We start from the raw sequence: 21,700 nt of genomic DNA, 5'->3' as shown, positions 1-21,700 counted from the left end.
ACTATTTGTATAACAATATTGGTTCAATAAGCTAGATTTTCTCTCAAAAATCCTAAATTGTCCTTTTCCACGTTTGGATTAGTTATTTTTGGAGGGTATTTTTGAAATATTTAACTGTAACAGAGTTTTTAAAGTATATTTTAGGATATTTTTAGAAAATATTTTGAAATATTTAAGAGTAGTAGAGTTTTTAAACTATATTTTGATATATTTTTTAAACATTAAAAAATTAGATTACTTTTTAGAATGCCTTTTAGAGTACTTTTTTAAAATTTTTATAGTATTTGAAAAATTTGTTTTTTGAAAAATTGAAGGATCCAAACAGAGCATAAAGAAAAACATAGTATATTCAATCATGTTCTTCTACACTTTACACAAATCACAAACCGAATCTCTGGCAATCATTTAACCGTAAGTTCCAAATCTAAGTAACTATGCATGTACAATATCGATGCTTGCCATGCGAAAAAATAAAAATACAAATACAAAAAATACACACACGTCATTGACAACCAATTTTATACCCCAAAATTAAATTTCAATACCCAAATACCATTTTAATATAAGCTTATCTAATCTAAAACCACCATTATAACTCTCTTATAATCTTAAAAATATTAATATCTCAAAAGTTGAGATAAATTCTTCATCTATAATAAAATCATAACAAAAAATTTCTGATCCAATGAAAGAAATTCTCATGCAATTACTGACATTTTACAAAAAAAAATTTTGAGAGTAAGCAAAATATGACAAATTTCATATTTTTGGTTCTTCTCTATTATTTCTCTATTACTGTGAGAGTTTTTTCATTTTCTTCTAATTTGACACATAATCTACTCCTTCTATCAATTTTATAATTTCAGTTTGCTAATATCCATAAAATTGAAGATAATAAAAAAGGATATAATAGTATATTAACTAGAAAAGAAAGGAGCAAAAATAAATGAGATAGAAAAATAGAATTTTTTTTGGGTTTTGCAAAAATCTATTGCTTTAAATTGAGAATTGTCTACCAAGTGAAGGTACTTTACTATGCCAGGGAGGTGTGTGTAATTTCTTAAATCTAAGAGGAGCCAAGTGAAATTTTTTGAAACCTCAAGGGAGGTTTCTGAAATTATCCCTAATCTTTACGGGGTTAATTACATTTACTTCCCCTAAGGTTTGATCATATTACCAATCAATCCCTGTAATTTGTCCAAATAACGGTCTCATCCTTTGAATGATCAAACATTTAACAAAAATCCCCTTAATGCCGAAAATGCCCTTATTGAAGCCATGTTGCATTAAAAAAAGAACATATTTTTATTTTATTAACCCTGAAGTAATCCAAAAAATAGAAAAAATTTTTTGCTTATTATTTTATAAAAACCATATTTTTGCTTCCATAAATAGTTTTGAATCAATAATTATTTTAAATCTTAAAAATGAATATTAAAAATTAAATAAATTAAAAGAAAAATAAAAAAGAAGCAATTATTTTAAATCCTCAAGTATGGTTCGAATTTGTGGTTTAAGGCATGTTGCGGAGAGCACAAGACATGTTTTTCTCAATTTGAACCATACTCCAGGAATTAAAATAATTTCTTCTTTTTTTATTTTTCTTTCAATTTATATAATTTTTAATATTCATTTTTAAGATTTAAAATAATTATTGATTCAAAACTATTTATGCAAGCAAAGATATGATTTTTATAAAATAATAAGCAAAAACTTTTTTCTATTTTTTTGGGGTTAATAAAATAAAAATATGTTCTTTTTTTAATCCAACATGGCCTCAATAAGGGTATTTTCGGCATTAAGGGGGTTTTTGTTAAACGTTTGATTATTCAAAGGGTGAGACCGTTATTTGGATAAATTACAGGGATTGATTGGTAATATGATCAAACCTCAGGAGAGAGGTAAATGTAATTAACCCATCTTTACGAGCTTTATAGGTACAGCATCACATAAAGCTGTGTCAGGTCAATGTGTAATTGTGTAGTACGTTCTTGATTGATTCATATACCCGAACGCCTTTTTTCTTCCCCTGTTTCCGTGGACCTTGAACCTTTTTTTTTTTGGTTGGATTGCGTCAGCTAAAACACTCATCAAGACAATAATATTCTTTGGTTCTTGCCAACCGAGCACCAGAGGAAAATTTTTAAGAATCTCAACTCAACATTCCAGTATACAAACTCAACTGGTGTCAGAGCTTTGTTGTATTACTGCCTTCTTTTTACTCTGTCGAGGAAATATGCAAAGGTTACTGACGATCTAATAATAAAATGTGAAGCAAGTAAAGTCGAGAAAATGATGTTCTCCGTGAAACAAAAACACGATGGAAATTTCGGCAGGAAAAGTAAAAGCTCAATTTACGAGGCAACAAGACTAATCATTACATTCCATTCTCTTTATCACCAGTGAATTCCTATTATGTCCTGCTGTCAAATTATAATGTAAGAGCTTGAACACCGAGATCAAGTCCATCCTTGATAGCTGCTTCATTTGCAGGGCCTGTTAAGGGCGGAATATATGATGGAAACCGCGAAAATGCAGCGCTGGGTGGTTGAGCTACAGCAGGGCCACGAGTATATTTTGCAGCTGTAGTCGGAGAAGGGGCAAACTTTTGATTCGAGAAGTTCCAGACGGGGAGAAATGAGGCATTTGGCGGCGGCGTGCAAGCTGGAAGCCCCTGCCCATAATCGCGAACACCAAACTGCATAAAAAATAATGAATCAAGCCAAGAAAACTTAAATATTGTAGCTAATCAGAAGGTCATCCAAAATGCCCCTCTTAATTGTAAAACGTATGTGGCTTCACATTCATAAATCTCTCGAAAACATGCATGGTAGAGTTACCAAACCTGCTATCCTTCGACATACATTCACTAAAATTGATAGCAACAAAACCTTTCTGATTACCATGTATCGTGGACGGTGCAAGTCAGAAACAGCATGACTTGCAGCCCTGGGTGAAAGTGGGGGTCTTTCACAGGTTTTAACCTGCGCTGCTGCGGTGGTTGCCTGGAAAACGATGAAAAGATAATGCATTTAAGTAAGTACCATGAAGTAATTATATGTTTGTCTATTAAAATCCATTTCACAGAGGTAGATCGTCTGTAATCTGCTAGTATTTACTTGTTAGGCTGATCTCACACACTTACAGCTGGGCGGTGGTATCATATCACTACAAAATGGAGGGAAGTGTATACTTCTATATCGACATTTCCTGACCAACTCAATTACCTGTGGTGAAATAGGAGCATTATGGGAGTTTGAAGCAGAGGGCAGTTTAGAAGTTGAAGCCTGCGAACATGCGCGTGCAAATCAAAACTATCAAGTGCTATCTATCAATTGTGTGTATAATAATAGTAACGTATCCCCACCCCAAAAGACCCAAAAAAAAAAAAAAAAAAAAAAAAGAGGAGGGAAAGATGAAAATTCTGGCACAGGATGAAGTCCCACCATTTCGTCAAGAGGTATGTCGAACACGCTTGATCGGCGTTTCTTCCTCTCGGTTGCTGTCATCAGTCTGAGAAAGTACTTCTGTGCATGGCTAGCCACTTGAGTTGGAGTCCTGCTGTGGACAAAGTTTTTCGAAATTCCCTTCCAGTCGCCTTTCCCAAGCTTTTCCAATCCGAGTAGGAAAGATCGGTGTTCTTCCTCGGACCAAGGCTTTCCTGATGGACAGATTGAATGAGTTTTAATCATCCAGAAATTTGGACAAATTAACTTTTGATCCTTCAAGATAGAAGACTCTGTAGTCTGTACTAATTAATTTGTCTAACAGCCAACAAGACCACTTATCTGTTCCTTATTTTCCCAATTCAAGTGCAACGTCGAGTACCTTCAAATCCTTCATCTCACTGTCATGCATGGGAGCCACGGTTTTTCAATAATGTGGTTTACTACATCTCCTAACTGAGTAGATTACACTAACATGAAAAGAATATATACATCTGGGAAACGATATTCTCCAATAAGCAAACCAAATTCATCATCCACCATTCTACCTCTCGGATGTTGCCAAGAAAACCAAGTGAAAACTGATGTACATGAACTTCGTAGGACACTAGAAAAAAATTGTAAGTGGAGTGTTTTTGTCTAGAAGTTTTAACATTGAAAAGACAATCAAAGGATACCAATCAAAAGTGACAAAATATAAACAGCACTCAAACTGGAAGCAACAAGATACTGCTAACTTTCTCAACTCAAACCCGGCCAAGAATAAAGAGGCGGGCGGGTGACATAGATTCTCACTTTCTGTTATTGGGCAGAAATAGATTAAATACACGATGGTTCAAGATAAAGTCAAAAGCTTAATAGAGAATAGATCATCAAATCGTTTAAAACAGAAAATAAGCCACGATGGTGATCCATATTGCACGATCCCGTCAGGAAATTTGATCATTCGAATACAGGTCAAGATTGTAAAACACGTAGTAGTATTCTTGATGTACATATATCTGGAGATAACAAACCTTTCCTTCTTTCGCGGGCAGTTTTGGCTCCAGATGACTCGTGAATGAGGCCATCAGAGACATAACCATCAGCATCATCGGGCACGTTGCATTCACCATTGCATGTCTCTAAATTTCCCATGCTTTTGCTCTTTCTAATCGATTCATTTTGCCGGTTTGCATAATCATCTTCCACCACATTGATTTTTACTCCAAATAATTTGATCCCTTTGCCATTGCATGTTCTGGAGCAGTTTCCATTGTGCCCACAATGGGAACATCTCCTCAACGACGCTTTAACCATTCCCCCGACCCTCTTTTTCTCTCTACAATTGTATGATGGCTTTATTTATATTACCACAAAAAACTGTGCTGATAAGTGATCGGAGACGAAGAAGATGTCCCATAGAACCAGGTTTCTTTTTGGTTGGGTACAAGACTATCAGATTCCTAGCTAAATGCTAACACGGGACTAGGCAAAAATAAACCAGTCCATTTCGGTGCTTCAAGGACGAAGTACTCTGGTCTTAAATTTATAGTAGGGAAAATTATACTTTACCCCCTGTGATAAACCTAATTTTTACATAACCCCCTCTAGTTTTACGAGCTATATAAATCCCTCATAGTCTGGATTTAGTGTGAACCTCATAACCCCCCTCATTAGTTTTACTAATCTCGGCATTATCGTTACTCGTCTCTAGATCATTTCCATTTTCAGTTGACATACAATCAAAATGAAAGCATTTAGCTTGTATATAACATACATCAATTTTAATTTTCTAGAAAATTCAGTGTTAACCTCACCAAGCAATTAATTATCTAATAATCATTACAATTTTCTAAAATACAACTAATTAAAACTTTGCAAATTAATAAATTTTGGACTTTTAACACATATTTAATGAGAAAGCCCTTGGAATATTGATTGCTGAAAGTGGAAAATATGTCAAAAACTTTTTCAAGTTCTCTATTACATTTATATTGTGATTTATTAAAACGCTCCCATGCTTATCTGATTCCCTTATGGATAAATGGTTATCATGAAGTTTGAGCAATCGCTTTTTCGGCGCTAAAGAGTTTTCATTTTTGCTTTTGGTGATGTGTTTCTTGCTCAAACATGTGTATTGAGCGTTGATTATGAAATTATTGCGAGCATCAACAGTAATTGGTTCGAACTTCAGGTGGTGATTTATGGTCCTATCCTCTACTTAAATGTACAAATATATAGTAAATGTACACTAGCAAAAATTAACTAGTAATTGGACTTTTAAGTTGTTCATATGACCGATGAGTTACTTCTCCAACCTAAAATAAGCCATGAACTTTTAGGTTTAAGTATATTCACCAAAATATTACTTTTTTTTATTTATGTAAAAATGGATTCAACGGACACGATGGTTGAAATTCGACTTATCTAACCCCACACATCATATGAGAAAAATATTACCAATAAGTTATTTCTCCAACCTAAAATAAGCCATGAACTTTTTTAGGTTTAAACATATTCATCAAAATATTACTTTTTTTTTTTAATGTAAAAGTGGATTCAACGAACGCAATAATTGAGATTCGACTTATCTAAATCCACGTATCAAATGAGGAAAATATTTTCAGAAATTTTGTATGTGTGACATGGTCACCTCCGGCAATTAAATGCGTGAAATCCTGGAATATTTAGTAATTAATGAATTTGTGTTGATAATAATTGCTCGAGCTCCGGCAATTAAAGGCGTGAAATCTTGGAATATTTCGTAATTAATGAATTTGTGTTGATAATAATTGCTCGATTTGAACTTTAATTACTCGATTACTCACAAAAACAAGCAACAGAGAGGAATGCATGAAAGTATGAAATGAAAGTGGTTGAGTATCAATCTATTTAATAAATTTTATGACCTTAACTATTATTATCTACCTATTTCTTAGTTGTACTATAAGCTATTATATTTACCATTAATTTGTTAAAGATTGTTGCTGTTTATGCCCAAATTAAAACATCTTTCGGTAATTAAAGTACTTCCTAATTTGAATCCTCATTTTTTTTCCCCAGTTTGATTGCAAAAAAATGCTTAACGTTTTTCACTAAATGGTTTGTGCATACCATAGTTAAAGATTAGTTAAAGCTTAAGATTTATGAATGCACATTGGTGTTTTATGCCAACTATTCATTTAAAGTTCAAGATGTATGTAAAGTATTCCGAAAATATTCGAGAACGTTGTTGATTTGGTATATCATTTACTGCAAATAGATTGCGTCCTAGCAATTTTGAAAAGAAAAGTAGTTAGTCAGAGTATTTAATATCGTTGCATTTGGATTATAAAAAAAAAAAAATCGTTGAATTTGGAGTACGAAAGCAAATGTTGGGGGAGGTTATTGATATTTAAAAACCTACAGGGGAGGCCATTGATATTTTATTTTGTTTCTTTTTTAAATTTTATGTGCACTTTTATTTCATTTAAAAAGCTCTTCATTCGACGTGGCCTCTTAAGAATGAGACAGAATGACACTAACACTGCCAGTTTGTCCGAGGGCCGCTAGCCGCTTGTAAGCCGGTAGCCGGTAGGCCCATCACCCCTAAGGAAACATTCGGTTCAAATCGGAACGCCGTCGCTTTGAAAACCTGTCAGCTCCTACTTAAACCCGTTCAACTCTTACAGTCTTACTCCTCTGTCTCTCTCTCCAACTTCTCTTAGCATCAAAGTCCCTGATTTGGGGACTGTGAGAATTAGGGCTTCCATTATTTTAAGGTAATTATTTATCTCCGTTGTTTGTTTTTTCTGTTTGTTGTATGGGTTTGGCATGATATCTGCGGCTTTTTAATTGATTTCATGCATTTTTATTTCTTTACGTGTTAGAATTCCTGATCCCTAATCATACATGGTTGGATTCCAGCTCCGGTTTAATAGCATATTTTTCTCTTTGTCGTTTAAATTAGAATTTTGGAGCAATTCTGTCTTCTATAACCAAACTTGGCTTTGCGGTATTTTTTGTACATTGGTGTTATTTGGCTTGATTAAACAGTGGTTATTGGAGTTCTTGACTGATTAAATTGCACAGTTGAGTCTGTTATTCAATATGGCACTGGTATACAAACTAGAATGACCATGAAGTATCATGATTTCCTATTTTTAACCGTGTCTTTGTTGTTTCCTTGTTTTTGATGTTTGTTTAGGTATATCTGTTATATGGTATGTATGTGTGTGTGTGCATGTTTTTATGTATCTGCATACCATTTCTCTTTTTCCGTTTTATTTTTTCTTTGTTTTACTTGATATTGTGATTGTAAATTTGCTACTTGCCTTCTCTCTGCATTGACGCCGATAAACACTCGTTGCCTTTATCTATTGGGTGATTTTGTTTTAGTTCATAAATATCCTTGCTTTTTTGTCCTGCCTTTTACTTTCCAATTTTGCTTCAAATGGTATTGTTGGTTGTGTTTTCGAGATTAGCGGAAATATTTGACTGCTTCTTAGTAATCTCCTTATCTTTGGCAGTAGACGAAGGGTTTTGACTTGGGTCACTTGTCACAGGTTTAAAGTTTCTTAACTTGTTATGTCAAGGTTTTGAGGAGCTATGCTCATTTATCCTGATTTTGCCTAACAAGGATGCCAGGCATACCTTTAGTGGCTCGTGAAACCACGTAAGCTGTCATTGTTTGGAGCTACCTCTCTTCATGTAATTGTCATTTTTTTGGTTAGTGATGCAAGTAGTTGCTTGTATTTTGAGGATGTATACTGACAGGGGTCTTCTCTCTCTCTCTCTCTCTCATACACACGCACACACGCACGCACGCATGCGTGCACGCAGGTGCACACTCACACTCACCCCTTCTCCCTCATGTTATTTATTTGTACTGAGCAACTGGATTTGTTTTTCTCATTAGTGGCTTTTTGTATTACTAGTTTTTCTGGTGCTAGATATTGGCACCTAAGTTGTGGATTAGTTTCTTTTTTTCTGTGGTCCTTTTGCCCACTCAATAATTATGAAATAACCAGGCACTTTAACCATGGTCACTAGAGCAAGGATAGACACATCATTATATTCTAATTCGTGGAACAGGAATTCTCTTTGCAATTGCAGTTGTTCTAGAGGGCCAGATCAGATGTGTCGCCAAGATTCTCGTCTGAATTTGTCTGCTGAGGAGGAAATTGCAGCTGAAGAAAGCCTTTCAATTTATTGCAAACCTGTAGAACTATACAACATCCTTCAGCGGCGTGCAATTATAGATGTAATTCACTTCACTAATGAGTTTTTTGACCTTGCTTCTAGTAATCAAAATGCATTGTTTATTGAAATTTGAAGGATATTGTTTCATATATGAAACAGGTATGACATATTGAATGTGTGTAATATCAAAGTTGTGTCTGAAGATGTGATAATTTGAATACCATTAAGTTCTGTCCTTTTGATGTAAATATGGTTCAAATTACCATCAAGATTATTCACATTGATGAAGATAGATTAGTTGGACTGTGTTTTTAGCATCCAAGTAGTTGTATTCTTCTTTTGGTCAAAGTTCTAGTGCATCAATTTTAGGTTTGACTTTGTGAATTTTTTTGCATGATTTGCTAGGCTGAGTGATCTGTTATTGAGACTCTAAGCCACTTGAACATGGTATTCAAGTGTATTGTAGCAAGGTTGTCCTAATAGTTATATGTTATCCAAACAGCTTAAGCTTAGTATGTTGAGAAGCTAAGCTATAGTGATACTTTCTTGTGCTTATTTAAGCTGTAATGATGATTTTATGCCCTTTGCATTTGTCTTAATATGTCTGAGATCTTCTGGTAGAGGAAAAGGCAACATTGTGATATCATATTCATCCTCAAGGTAAATAATAGGACCAAAAGAAAGGGAAAGATGAGCCCTAGTATAAGTATCTGTAGTCTTTCCAACTCCACAAATGGAACTCTCAGAGGCATTCTTGAGATATCTAGACTCAAGAAACTAATTACACTAACTATAAATATGATGTTTGGTGTTGTCAATTTCCCTACAAGTGCTTGTTATTGTCTTACACAGTGGGACCCATAAGGTTAACAACAGGTTTTCTACTTTCCAACTTAAAATTGAAGTTAACATGTGAAGAACATATTTACCTGAGCACAGATGGGTTTGATAACGTGACTGGATAACATCCACACAGATGTTGGAGAAAGCTGATGAAGTTGCTGGCTACATCTAATTTAGTTTGCACTAGAGAATCAGGAAGTTTAAGTATATTGTCGTGTTTCCATGAGAAAATGTATGAACTATTGATTGAAAATCTCATGCTAGTTTTGTAGATCGAGTTGCCAAGCGATTTATCGAAGTTTAGGAGGTTTTGGTTTCAATCGTTTCTGATTTAGGGAGATGGAGTTTACACGTGTAGTATATTTGAAAATATCTAAGAGCTTGTATATTTTTGTGATGTAGTTTGAGATGGACTGTCAATAGAGAGAATAAGGACAATATTTTGACTTTATGCTTCTGGTTTCTCCTTTAAACTTAATTGATTGTAGACTGATGGTACTCTAACTGCTCTGCCAGATTCTAACCTGTATATCGGTCTTTATGCAGCCTTCATTTCTTCAGAGATGCTTACGATACAAAGTACAAGCAAAGCATAAAAGAAGGTAGCTTCACTTGAAACTAACAATTGTTTTCTCTGTTTCCATTTTACATAGTATTTATTCTTTTATTTTTTACATTATTTGAAGTCCAAACTTAAAATCCGATGTAAGATCTTCTCAGCCTTGCTGCCTAATATATCTGTGAATTATGCTAGCTGTTTTTATATTTTTGGATTTTTAACTTTTGAGATGTCCCTTGAAGGGGATTAGATTGGCTGTAGCTGTGTAGGGAGAACCTTTCCTATTTACCTTCAGTTTTGGGTTGCCTTCTGTCTCCAAGATTGCAACTCTTTTCCTTATCACTTTTTTATGTAATTGTGTTTTTCTCAAAGCAGCTCTTGGCAGTAATTTTAACAGACTTCAGTTGCAGGTCTGCTGTAAAAGCTTTGGATTCTGTCTTTCTTTCTTTTTTTAATTAAATGTTGGATTAAAGCCAATCCGTTAAAACATTTGGCTTGGCTGGTTTTACTTATAGAATTTGGGCAGTTTAGTGTGGGCGTACTAATTAGGCTTGTCTTTCATTAGTAATTAGTTTCTAGCCAAATTTTAAATAGTTTAAAGTAGATGAAGATGTAAAGGTCTTAATATCTTCAAATGCAGTGAGAATTTAAGAAAAGGTAGGTCTTCAGGTTGTTGAATATTTGTTTCTCTGGGTTTAATGATATTGAGAATGCAAGGCTGAGCAAGAGGCTTAGGATTTTCACTTCACATGGAGCTTATTCAAAGCTATTTGAGGACATATATTCATTTGGAAATGTGTAACGTATCTACAAGGTTTCTTGTTTCATGTTGCAATTTTTGGTGCGTTTGAGTAATAAAAATGGTGCTATCATCCGTTCTGCATGTTAATGCATTTTCAGTGGCTTATGACTAAACTATTTTGAATCACCAGGATACAAATGACAGTCTCGCTGCCAGCTACTGTAAATGATGGTTTTCAAATTCAAAGCCTGTTTCCTTTGTGCATAATGTTAGCAAAACCAGCTTCTAGTGCCGAATTCACTGAGGTAGAAGTACATTCAGTTTATCCCATCAGTTCAAGCTTGTGGTTTTCTTCCAAGATTCATAATTTGGCTTAGTCTGATGTCCCACAGGGTTGTGCTTCTTATAATTTCAATCGGTCCTGCATATTGACCTCTTTTCATGGAGATGAAGGAGTAAATCATGCTCAAGCAAATTTTATTCTCCCTGAGATCAATAAGCTATCAGCAGAGATAAAATCTGGCTCTCTTGCTATCTTGTTCATCAGCCGTGGTATGCCAGTGTGCGTGTTTCTTGATCATATATTCAGATATTGAAATCTTAACTGTGCTATTTCTACTACTTATGCCATTCTTTTCAGTGGAGTTCACTAGAGATCGCGTGGATGTTTCCTCATTTTCATGTAAGCCGGGTTGCTTTTTCATTCTTAGTGTTCTTTGATAGAGGTCCCTAAAGATGCCTTTGCATGCAAAATGTTAAGGTGCTACGCAGCCTGGACAAATAAGTTGGATTATTGGGAGAAAAGCAATCAAATGGATGCTATCCTTTTTACATTTTGGTTAATTGTATTTAGTTGCATTTTAATGAGAACTTTTTCTTTCATTATACCTAATCTAATTTCATAGGGAAGCACTTGCTAAAGCAATTTAATGCATTCGCAGTTACTAAAGCAAGTCTGACTCTAACATTTGACAGATAAGGTTCTGCTCCATTTGGATTAGGTGTTTTCGGGGTTTTTTGAAAAATTTTACTGTAGCAGAGTTTTTAGAGTATATTTTGGGATATTTTTAGAAAATATTTTGGAATATTTAAGAGTAGTAGAGTTTTTAAAATATATTTTAGAATATTTTTTAAACATAAAAAAAATTTAGACTACTTTTTAGAGTACTTTTTAAAAATTTTTGTAGTATTTGAAAAATTGATGAATCCAAACAGAGATCTAGTTTTGATAGTCAAATAACTGATTGACTTGGTGAATTCAAATTGTTTGTTTATAGTTGTGTGTAGTCAAATGGTGTACTCGTCAGAATGGTTATATCAAGCATGTGGGGTAACGTATGTTAAATCCTGAACTTTTTCAATTTTCTTAAGCCTATTATTGATTGTGTACATCACAAGCAACAAGCTATACTTTCATAGTTCTACATCTACCATGTAAATGACAGAAGCTGTGTGCATTTGGACAACCTTGAAGCTTCTCCTAGTATTGGCTTAAGACTGTATTTTCTCAAAATCTTAGATGATTAAACCTATATGATAGTCAAATCACCCTAGGTTCAATAAATTGAAGTGTTTCTCCACTGCTGCAGTTCTGCTTTGTTTAAATTAGATGACTTTGAACTGTAGGGAAACTGCTAATCTTGTCTTTTATTTTTTGCTTCAGCTTTTTAATTTGTGTGTGTCTTGGTAATAGCAAATGCTGGAGGGCACTGCTTGTTGGGCAAGATACCAATGGAGTTAATTCACTTGTCCTGGGAGAAGTCTCCAAACTTGAGTTTAGGCGAGAGAGCTGAGATGCTATCTACTGTTGACATGCACCCTTGTTTTATGACGGTATGTTATTATCAATTTTTGTAAGAACATTGGAGCTGTCCATCACTATAAATGAATTGATAGATATATCTGATGTTACTCATTATAGTAATCCTTAATGCCCAAGTTTAGTTTACGTTTTTAAAAGATATGAAAACAGATTCATCAGAAAATTGTGATTCTGTCTAGCAGGAGTGGTTACTTTTTTATCTATGGTTTGAAAATTTCCACATATTGGTGCCCCTAGTTTGAAAATTTCCACGTTTTGGTGTCCCTATCATATGTGGATGGGTGTTGACTTTGTAGAACCAATATTTATTCTTTGAAAATTTCCACGTTTTGGTGTCTCTTTCATAAGTGGACGAATGTTGACTTTATAGAACCAATATTTGTTCTTTTATGGACTCCTTTCAACCTGGGAACATAATTTCATCTGATTTTTGCACTCTGTTTACCCTAAGTTTACCAAAAACGTGGAAACATATATTTGCTTTGGCTACTGCTTCATTGAGTAGTTGTCTCTACAGGTTCCCCTTTGCTGCCTCCAAGGTGAGAACATGTTTAATCCTTTGGTAAGCATTACATAAAGAAATAGTTTAGTGCTGCCAACAATTGTTTTTCCGCCCCAGCCATTCTGTGGTATAGGATATTACACATGATGTTTTTTTCCCCAAATTGCTGTCAAAACGAACTTGTGCTTATGTTGTTTCCCTTAAATTTGTTTAGATGGGAGTAAAATACCTTTTTGTTTTCCCTAAATCATGTTCTATTCTTTCAATCAATGGCTGGGAACGAATTAAAGTGTAATTTTTTGAATGTTGCAGTTCAGTGACGTATTGATAGTCTAATGTCTTTAGCTATGAACAGAGGGACAATTTCATTCTCTTAGCTTATGTGTAGGTCTAGTGGTGCATTTTATTTTTCTGCTTATAGTTTTTTGATGAATTTTGTGGTTCCTTGAACAGTCAAGTTGTTTGGAAGAGGATAGATGTGTTTCATTTCAGACAGCCCATTCTTCTGGAACTCTGGTACTCCTAATTCTCTAATGTGGCTGTATTATGGTCTTATCAGCTTTGAGTTAAATTATCATTTTGTTATGATTTTTACTGCTTTGGCCATTAAAGGCTTCATCGCAGCAATTGCAAGTCATAGTCACTGCAGAAGAAGTTGGAGCGAAGGATAGATCTCCTTATGATTCTTACTCCTATAATGATATCCCCTCCTCGTCATTGCCGCATATTGTAAGGTGAAGTCCCATCTTTCTGCACTCATAAGTTCACGTGTGCACTCTATGTAGGTTAGTTCTTTGCAGTGTTTCTGGTGCCAGAGAGCTACTATTTGCACACTAGTTCTTATTCGTTTAACGAGCATATCTTACACTGGCATTTTGGTGTTAAACTTCCATTCTATACCAATCCAAACCAATGATAATCCACATTGTCTCAAGACAATTGAACCCTGTTCAAATTTGCTCTAATGCCTGAATCAGCAATTGTTCAAGTTGAAAATAGTTTTTTTTTTATGACTTTTATGTTTGCTTAGATAAAAAATAGTCTACCTTTTAGAGTAAGAAGTGACTTTTAGATAAATATGGTTTGTTTATCCTTCCTTTTCTTTTGCTGCATTATGAAAACAGAAAATATCTTCTTTGGATGTTTATTTCATGAGTTCATTTTTATGTTATCGAGCTTCATGTCAGGATGTCTGCACTTCTAGGACGCCTGCTATTCTAGATTTCACTTATTTGATTTGGCACCAGTGCAGAGCCCTCTCTTTTGTTGGTTCAGTCTTTGTTGAACTGAAGATATTTACTGTAAATGATGTTTGACTTATTACCAATCTGTCTCTTGTGAATACAACCTGCAAATTATTAACTCTGACTATCACATTATAGGTTGAGGACTGGAAATGTAGTTTTCAACTACAGGTACTATAACAATAAGTTGCAAAGGACTGAAGGTAATATTAATCTCTTTTCAATGCAATAGGGACGAATCCTTTCAGTAGTGCTATCAACTTGGATTAATTGTGATGGTGATTTTTTTTTCAAATTCTAAAGTCTGATTTTTTTTTTTGGGGCATAAAGTCTGATGTTTGATAAGACTTAAAAATTTTGACATGAGCCTAGATCCTAAAGTATGCTAGGTTCAAATTGCCTGAAGTATTAATGAGTATCTTACAGATTAAATGTATATGGTAGCTACTGAAAGAAATTGTGTGTTAATCTTTGTTTACATCTAATATCATACAGATAGACTTAATTTAACTGGATCTTTGTGGATTAGATCTATGTAGATTTAGACTCTGTCTTATCTTCGAGTCTTACAGATGTGGTTGGGCTTGATTTGGTATGCTAATTGGCAAAACCTAGACCGCAATTAACATGTATGCTAGGATTTCATTCAAAGCTCACTATCTGTAGTTTTACTTTATTTTGTATTGTTCGTACTGTCCAAATTCTTCACATAATCTACTGCTATGGTGTCTTGGACTAATGAAGCTGACTTTATTCTGGATGTCATTAACTTTTCAAGTTTGAAGTTGAAAACCATGTTGTGTATCACAGAAAAGTGCATCAACAGAACACTCACAAAGAACATTGGAGTTAAACAGTGCTCAAAATGATTCTTCCTCTGTTGCATCTCTTCTAATGCTATGGTTTATTTCCCTATTTTTAAGTTAATGGATTGGTTTGGGAAGTCATATTTTAGTTGGTGTTTTTAACTGTTAGGAGAAATTGACAAAAGGTCATTTAAAAGTCTTCTGCAAAAGTAATACGATGTCTACTAACTATAGTTTCTGATCAAACACATTTTATATTGTCTGGAAAACCAGGTGATTAACTTGATGAAATATCATTCATCCCTACTGGTACAAGGTGATAATTTACATTGTATAGGTGATAAACTTATTAGCTGCTCTGAATTTGCAGTTACTGAAGACTTCTCCTGTCCTTTTTGCTTGGTCAAATGTGCTAGCTTTAAGGTGATTGTGGTTTTGAGATTTTTCTTTTTTCTTTTTTCTTTTTGTTGTTTTTAAGTGATACATGCACTTGATTATTTGTATCTCAAAAGTTTCTTATGAGTATTGTGATCTTTTAGGGCTTGAGGTATCATTTATCCACATCGCACGATCTCTTCAACTTTGAATTCTGGGTTAGTAAACTTCAGCTTTCTTCTTGAGGCTGACATTTCTTTCTTGAACTATGGAAGCTGATCTTCTATTATCATATAGGTGACTGAAGAATATCAAGCTGTAAATGTGTCAGTGAAGACAGACATTTGGAGATCCGAGGTGAGGAGACTGATTCATACGGGAAAATTAAATTGGAGATATTTGTGATGTTGGTTATTGAGTTGAACATATATGAAAAGTTCATGGTGTGGAGTTACTGTCATACGCCAGTGATTTTACAATAAAAAAATATTGAAGTCCTGCATAGAGAAAAAGTATCTCCTAGCATATCATCATATGTCTAGGCATGGATACATATTTTAAATTCTAATTTGACATGTAAGACATGGTACTTCTTCCTAATTGTTTAATCACATAGACGCCTCTTAAAATTCTTGGCAATTCATCAAGTCCAAGTGGTCTTTTGGGTACTGTAATTGACTGGAGAGGGAATTGCAAAATATCATCATATATATATATATATATATATATATGCATAAATACATTTATTAGATTCTTGTTTGACATGTAAGACATAGTACATCTTCTAATTGTTTAATCAACACAGATGCCTCATAAAATGAACATGAGAACTAAGGAAAAATCTTAGATGTATGAACAAATCTAATGCTGTGTCAGGAGTTATTTTGGCAAGTATTATGTAATTCTTACTGCTAGTGAGTTATTCTGATTACATTAGAGTGCATTTATTGATTTAAGTTATACCTGATTCTTGGAATGGTGACATGCAATTGTAATTGGTTAAAGGGATTTAAATTGCCCTCATCAATTGATTCGTTAATAGCGTATTGAAGCCCTAGAAGTAGACAGACGTAAACAGATGTAGATGTTCACCCCAGCCTAACCATTCCAGGATCAGTCTGCGAACTGATGGATAAATAACAAGAAAGTATGAATAGTGCCCATGACATGCTTTTATGGTTGTTACATGAAAAAAATTGGTTACATTTCGAGGGAGATATATATACTTGTGAAACACATTTTTTGCCTTGTTTAGATACGTCTGCATCATAGGTTTTTCACTTGTGATCTAAGAGTACTTTTTTGTCCTTTGCTGGTTGAAAATTTGTTTTCCAACGTTTTGGTTTAAAAAAAGGGTGGGTCATTCTCAAGTATGTAATGGACATTTTGCACCATGTGACTAGATTGTTGCAGATGGTGTTGATCCCAAGCAGCAAACGTTTTTCTTTTGGTATGTACTCTTCTAAGCTTCAGTTTTGATATTCTTTGCACGTCATATATTGTCAGTTTGGTGAAATCTGATAAATTTAGTGACAAGGACCAGTATAATGTATATGCAGTTCAAAGCCATTGAGACGCCGAAAAAGAAAGAGCCTTGTTCAAAATGCAAAGCATGTACATCCGCTTGTCTTGGATTCAAGCTTACCTGCATCTTTTGACGAACTTCTTGATAAGACTGATGGTATGAGTTGTCATATATAAGTTTATCTTATGTTCATTTGCATACTTCCTTTTGTAAAATTAGATGAGACTTTCACTTTGGGTGATCCATCAACTTAACCTTCATATATCCCAAAGCGAAATTTCTTAGTCTGGTCCAACGTGTCATTGCCTTTCAAAACATGCAATCAATGGGACTTTTGCTGGTGCTGAGACATACTTCTTGATAATCTTTAGAGCATTTGAAAGCTCAAATCATGGGCCATAATTTTGTCAGTACTTGGAAGTAATGTTATAGTTCTTTACTGTCCTAGAGAATTGGAGGATGAGATGTTCATTACAGATGGGTAAATTAGTGGAACATTTAAGTTGGGGCTTAGGGACTATATATTAACTGATGCAGATGTCATGGCTAATGACATGAATGGCATTTTCTATAGCTATTTATAACTACCTTCCCAGTTGTGGGGTAAAATTTTCTCCTGTCCGTGTATGGTATTAGTAGCATGACCTTTTCAGTTTTAGTTCTTGACAAGAATAGTTTTATGAAATGCACTTCTGAAGACGGACTACGAAATCTGGATGGTGCTTAAAATGCCAAGAAATATTGTTCTCTCTGTGTAAGATGTGATAGCATGCCCTTGGAAGTGGAGCTTATCTGTTTTCACTTGAACTACGAAATCTGGATAGTGCTTAAAATGCCAAGAAATATTGTTCTTCCCCTCCTCCTCTAGTTGACTGCTTCAGTTTTCTAGTAGAAATGGTCCTGCATTATCATGCTGCATTAGTACGTAAACACTTACAAGTTCAAGTCATGTGGGGACAAGGTGTCTTCTAAGAGTTATGTAGTGGTTTCTTCTCATTGGGATTTCGCCTGATCATATGAGGAGGAATTGGAAGCTTACATCTTCATGTCATCTCGTCAATCTTCTTAAAGTTGCATAAAATAGTTTGAAATCAGGGGTCTTTTGTTGTTGTTGTCTCACTTAATAAATTGTTTGTAACTATTAGAAGGTGTTGCAGAATTTGTAGAACATTATGCATCTAGTCCAAATATCCCAGGGTTATCCTCAGCTGGAAATTCATATGCAGATCCTGAATGTCTTCCTTCAGTGCCTGGAAGTAACATTGCACCTCCAACTGTGCTGCAATTTGCAAAAACAAGGAAGTTATCAGTTGAACGCTCGGATCCCAGGAAGTATGCTAACAAAGTGATTATAATGAGCAAGTTTTACTCATCTAATTGCATTAATTTGGTGTTCCAAGCTTCTGGATAAATCTATTCGAATTTTGTCATGGACAATAGTGTCTTGTATTAGGTGTTTGATTTTGCTGGAAGGTTATTTGCTTGTGTTGATCTACATTAAATTGGCACCCTTTTACTTTGTGATATCTGTACTATGGGGTCATATTGCTGGAGATTCTGTCTAAGTTGTGTTTATAGCTGTCATCATGAAATTTCTGATCTTTTTGATTGATGAGAAGCTTCCTTATCTTCCAAAGTAAAGCCAGCAGACTCTCTCTCTCTCTCTCTCTCTCCCCTCCCCCCCTCCTCTCTTTTCTTTCCCCCCCTTTGATAACAGAATTAGGTTTTGTCCTCCTGAGGCTACTTGTGTGATTTGCTGGTATTGGTTTATGTCTGATGTGTCTCTTTCTTTGTCTTTTTGGTTTGCCTCCCAGCCGTTTGCTGTTGCAGAAGAGGCAGTTCTTTCATTCACACAGAGCTCAGGTGACTGATTCTTTTCGTTATTTTAAATGAATGATATTGCTAATTTATGAATCCTTTTTCTGCTCTTTTTATCTGTCTCTTGGCTAACAGTGAAATGGTAGCTATTAATCCCTTGATGAAGTTCTAATTGGTATAAATTTGGAATGCTTATTGATATTTTTGGTTCCCTATCGCTCTCACTAAGCCAGACAATCCTTTGTCTTCTTGGTTAAGGTCCAAAGATTTGAATTTGAACTAATAGAGTGCAAGGCAGATTCTGGTTTTATGCACTGCACAAAAACCTGGTGTTTGAGACCTTGGTGTCAATATGGTTTCAAACTTGATGACTGCTATCTTGCTTGGTGGTATCCCAATAGTTGCTTCAGGGTCTAGATTGCTGGACATGTTATGGTGCTCCACAACATATTTTGGGATTGGATGTCATCATTTTTGTAGCAAACTATAGTAGGCAGCTGCTTAATATTTATTGCCATGAAATATCTGAAATTTGATTTCCCTTTATTCAGCCAATGGCATTGGAGCAAGTCTTATCTGATCGGGACAGTGAGGATGAAGTTGATGATGATGTAGCAGATTTGGAAGATCGAAGGGTATGTCTAGTCATTATACTACTATTAAGCTTATACTGCATCTATTAAGCATGCTCACTATATTACCAAGTGACACTGAGTTTGTTGATGCTGGAGCCTCGGGTTATGTGTCTGATGTTATTAAAGCTTCCTTGAATTTCAGCGAACTTGTTCTTTTGTTGTTGGTGAACTCATGCTGCAATGCTTAATTTTAATTCATTGCAGATGCTAGATGACTTTGTGGATGTTACGAAAGATGAAAAGCAAATGATGCATCTCTGGAACTCTTTTGTTCGAAAACAAAGGTGATTGTTGTTCTTGCTCTCGATGTGTCTTTATCGTTGATTTTATGTTATGCTAGAAGCAATATCTTTTTGCTTTTTTTTTTTTGTGAATATTGAAATAGTAAAATTACGTACTGATTAGATAATTCGTTGAATGTTTTTGAAGTCCGATGTGGTCCAGACATATAGTATCATTTATAGTTCCTTTGTCTCGATTGTTATTCTTAATCTTGGATGTTTGTTGAGTGCATATGAGCTCGGCAGAAAGCGCCACCGGATTGCAATTATCCCTTTCTTTCTACCTTGAGTATTGTTCTTACTTGTGGAAATTTGTAATAGTTCATACTGTGTTGTGGGCAGAGCCTATGTTTTGCATTGCAACATTTTATTGCTTCACTGGTTGAAACTTTTATCAGTACAAGGACATTTTATTTTGGATTGTGATTGTCCTTGATGTAAAGTGTTTCATGTGTCATTACCATAGGGTGCTGGCAGATGGTCATGTTCCCTGGGCTTGTGAGGCGTTTTCAAGGTTGCATGCGCAGGATCTTGTCCAGGCACCTGCATTGCTTTGGTAGGGTCTCTTTGTTCACTTGTGTGTTTCTCTTTTTCGTAAAATTTGGAATCATGCTTTACATGACTGCCTTCTATTCTGCCAAACTCCCATTCTTTTTCCAGTTTTTCCTGAAATGCATGCGCTGGGTAGAAACATGCATGCTAGGATATTACTATATAATTTGTATGTATGGATTGGTGTATACGGAAAACGGATTAAGGAATCCCTTTAGCTTTCTACTTGCTATTTTCAGTAATATATTTGTAAGGAAAATTCCATAACTGATTTGTGGCTGGACAATTTAAAATAATGAGGGTGCGTGCTCTTAATGATCGTGCACTCTCAAAAGGCTTGCTGATAAATGTTCTAAGCATGAAGAGGGAGGGAGACGAGGATGCTACTAATAAAAAATCATGCCATATGCGTATATAACAATCAGATTATATCTGGTTTTCGTTCACATCAAATGTGCCTATGCCACTAGTTTTTAATTACTGTAAAAGATGTTCTATAAATTTGCCTACTTTGAGGAAAGGTTTCTACTCTGATTGTTCACTTAACACATGATTATATTTTCCTTCACAAGTTTTTAATTCTCTCTAATGCTGCTTGCAGGTGTTGGAGACTGTTCATGATAAAGTTATGGAACCATGGTCTGCTTGATGCGCGTACCATGAACAATTGTAATATAATTCTTGAACAATGCCAAAACAAAGACAATGACCCTATGACAAGCAGTAAAGGTGGTGATTAGTTTTTCATCACTGGGCGTGATGAGTTGTTCTCTACTGGAAGATCCATGGAATGATGTGAGCTGGTTCGAGAGGTGAAAGCGATTGTTGCCCATTGCAAGCGTCCATGGATGTAGATCTTGTCAACGTAACATATACATTCATCTGGCTCTCTATACATCCCCCCTTCTCTCTACGCCTTTTTCTTCTTTTGGCAACTTTAGGAGGCTTCATTACCTTTTTCTGAAATCAGCGGTGTAAAACAGTTTTGGACCCAAGTTTATTGGTGAACATTAAGAACTTATTCATGTGTCAATTCTTCAAGTTAAGAGGACAAGCTTTTCTTTTTCAATTGGTTGTACAGTTTTAAATCATTATTGTGTGTGTCCTCCTTTTTCCCCTCGTGTAATTTGCTCTTGGCAGTTTTGCTGCCGTGATTTCAGAGAGTTTGAGCAGTCTCTCCGGTTGTGTCAAAGCCAACCAATAGTTAGATGCTTACCAGAAGAATACCACATGTTTTTTAAAAAATAGCAGAATTCAGTTTAAATTACGTAATTTGTCGAAAATATGAGTAGAAAAGTGACAATTGAGTACTAAGACTAATTTTTTTATTATGTGAAATTTTCCTTTATTTACTTTATCCTCCAATTTACTTATTAAATTATAAACT

At 34.9% G+C, this 21,700-nt stretch overlaps 2 protein-coding genes across 13 annotated transcripts; one reads left to right on the top strand and one right to left on the bottom strand.

Annotated features, from left to right (window-relative positions):
* Window positions 1–3,317: 3,317 nt before the first annotated feature.
* LOC113720567 (transcription factor MYBS3-like) lies at window positions 3,318–4,926 on the bottom strand. The gene is made up of 2 exons (XM_027245330.2): window positions 4,463–4,926; window positions 3,318–3,661 (listed from the first exon to the last, which is right to left on the bottom strand). Exons 1-2 carry the CDS (start codon window positions 4,743–4,745, stop codon window positions 3,318–3,320), a joined length of 627 nt encoding a protein of 208 aa, XP_027101131.2. The 5' UTR covers window positions 4,746–4,926.
* A 2,015-nt stretch (window positions 4,927–6,941) lies between these two features.
* On the top strand, window positions 6,942–21,382 carry LOC113725212 (polycomb group protein EMBRYONIC FLOWER 2). Of its 12 annotated transcripts, none has more exons than XM_072073680.1 (22): window positions 6,942–7,189; window positions 7,973–8,082; window positions 8,502–8,670; window positions 9,999–10,054; window positions 10,944–11,058; window positions 11,131–11,305; window positions 11,394–11,435; window positions 12,447–12,586; window positions 13,531–13,593; window positions 13,690–13,811; window positions 14,460–14,524; window positions 15,498–15,550; window positions 15,667–15,720; window positions 15,800–15,859; window positions 16,906–16,952; window positions 17,062–17,183; window positions 18,224–18,359; window positions 18,842–18,890; window positions 19,397–19,480; window positions 19,685–19,764; window positions 20,228–20,317; window positions 20,915–21,382. In XM_072073680.1, the coding sequence occupies exons 2-22, from the start codon at window positions 8,048–8,050 to the stop codon at window positions 21,051–21,053; spliced, it is 1,896 nt and encodes a 631-aa protein (XP_071929781.1). In that variant the 5' UTR covers window positions 6,942–7,189; window positions 7,973–8,047; the 3' UTR covers window positions 21,054–21,382. The 12 variants fall into 12 exon arrangements, with proteins under 12 accessions (XP_071929781.1, XP_071929775.1, XP_071929776.1 ...); XM_072073674.1 differs by having other exon boundaries at window positions 18,173–18,359; XM_072073675.1 differs by having other exon boundaries at window positions 7,937–8,082; window positions 18,173–18,359.
* Window positions 21,383–21,700: the final 318 nt, after the last annotated feature.

Source organism: Coffea arabica, chromosome 2c, assembly GCF_036785885.1.
Source record: "Coffea arabica cultivar ET-39 chromosome 2c, Coffea Arabica ET-39 HiFi, whole genome shotgun sequence".
NCBI classification, from domain to species: Eukaryota; Viridiplantae; Streptophyta; class Magnoliopsida; order Gentianales; family Rubiaceae; genus Coffea; species Coffea arabica.
This window is presented reverse-complemented; position numbering and strand designations above follow the sequence as displayed.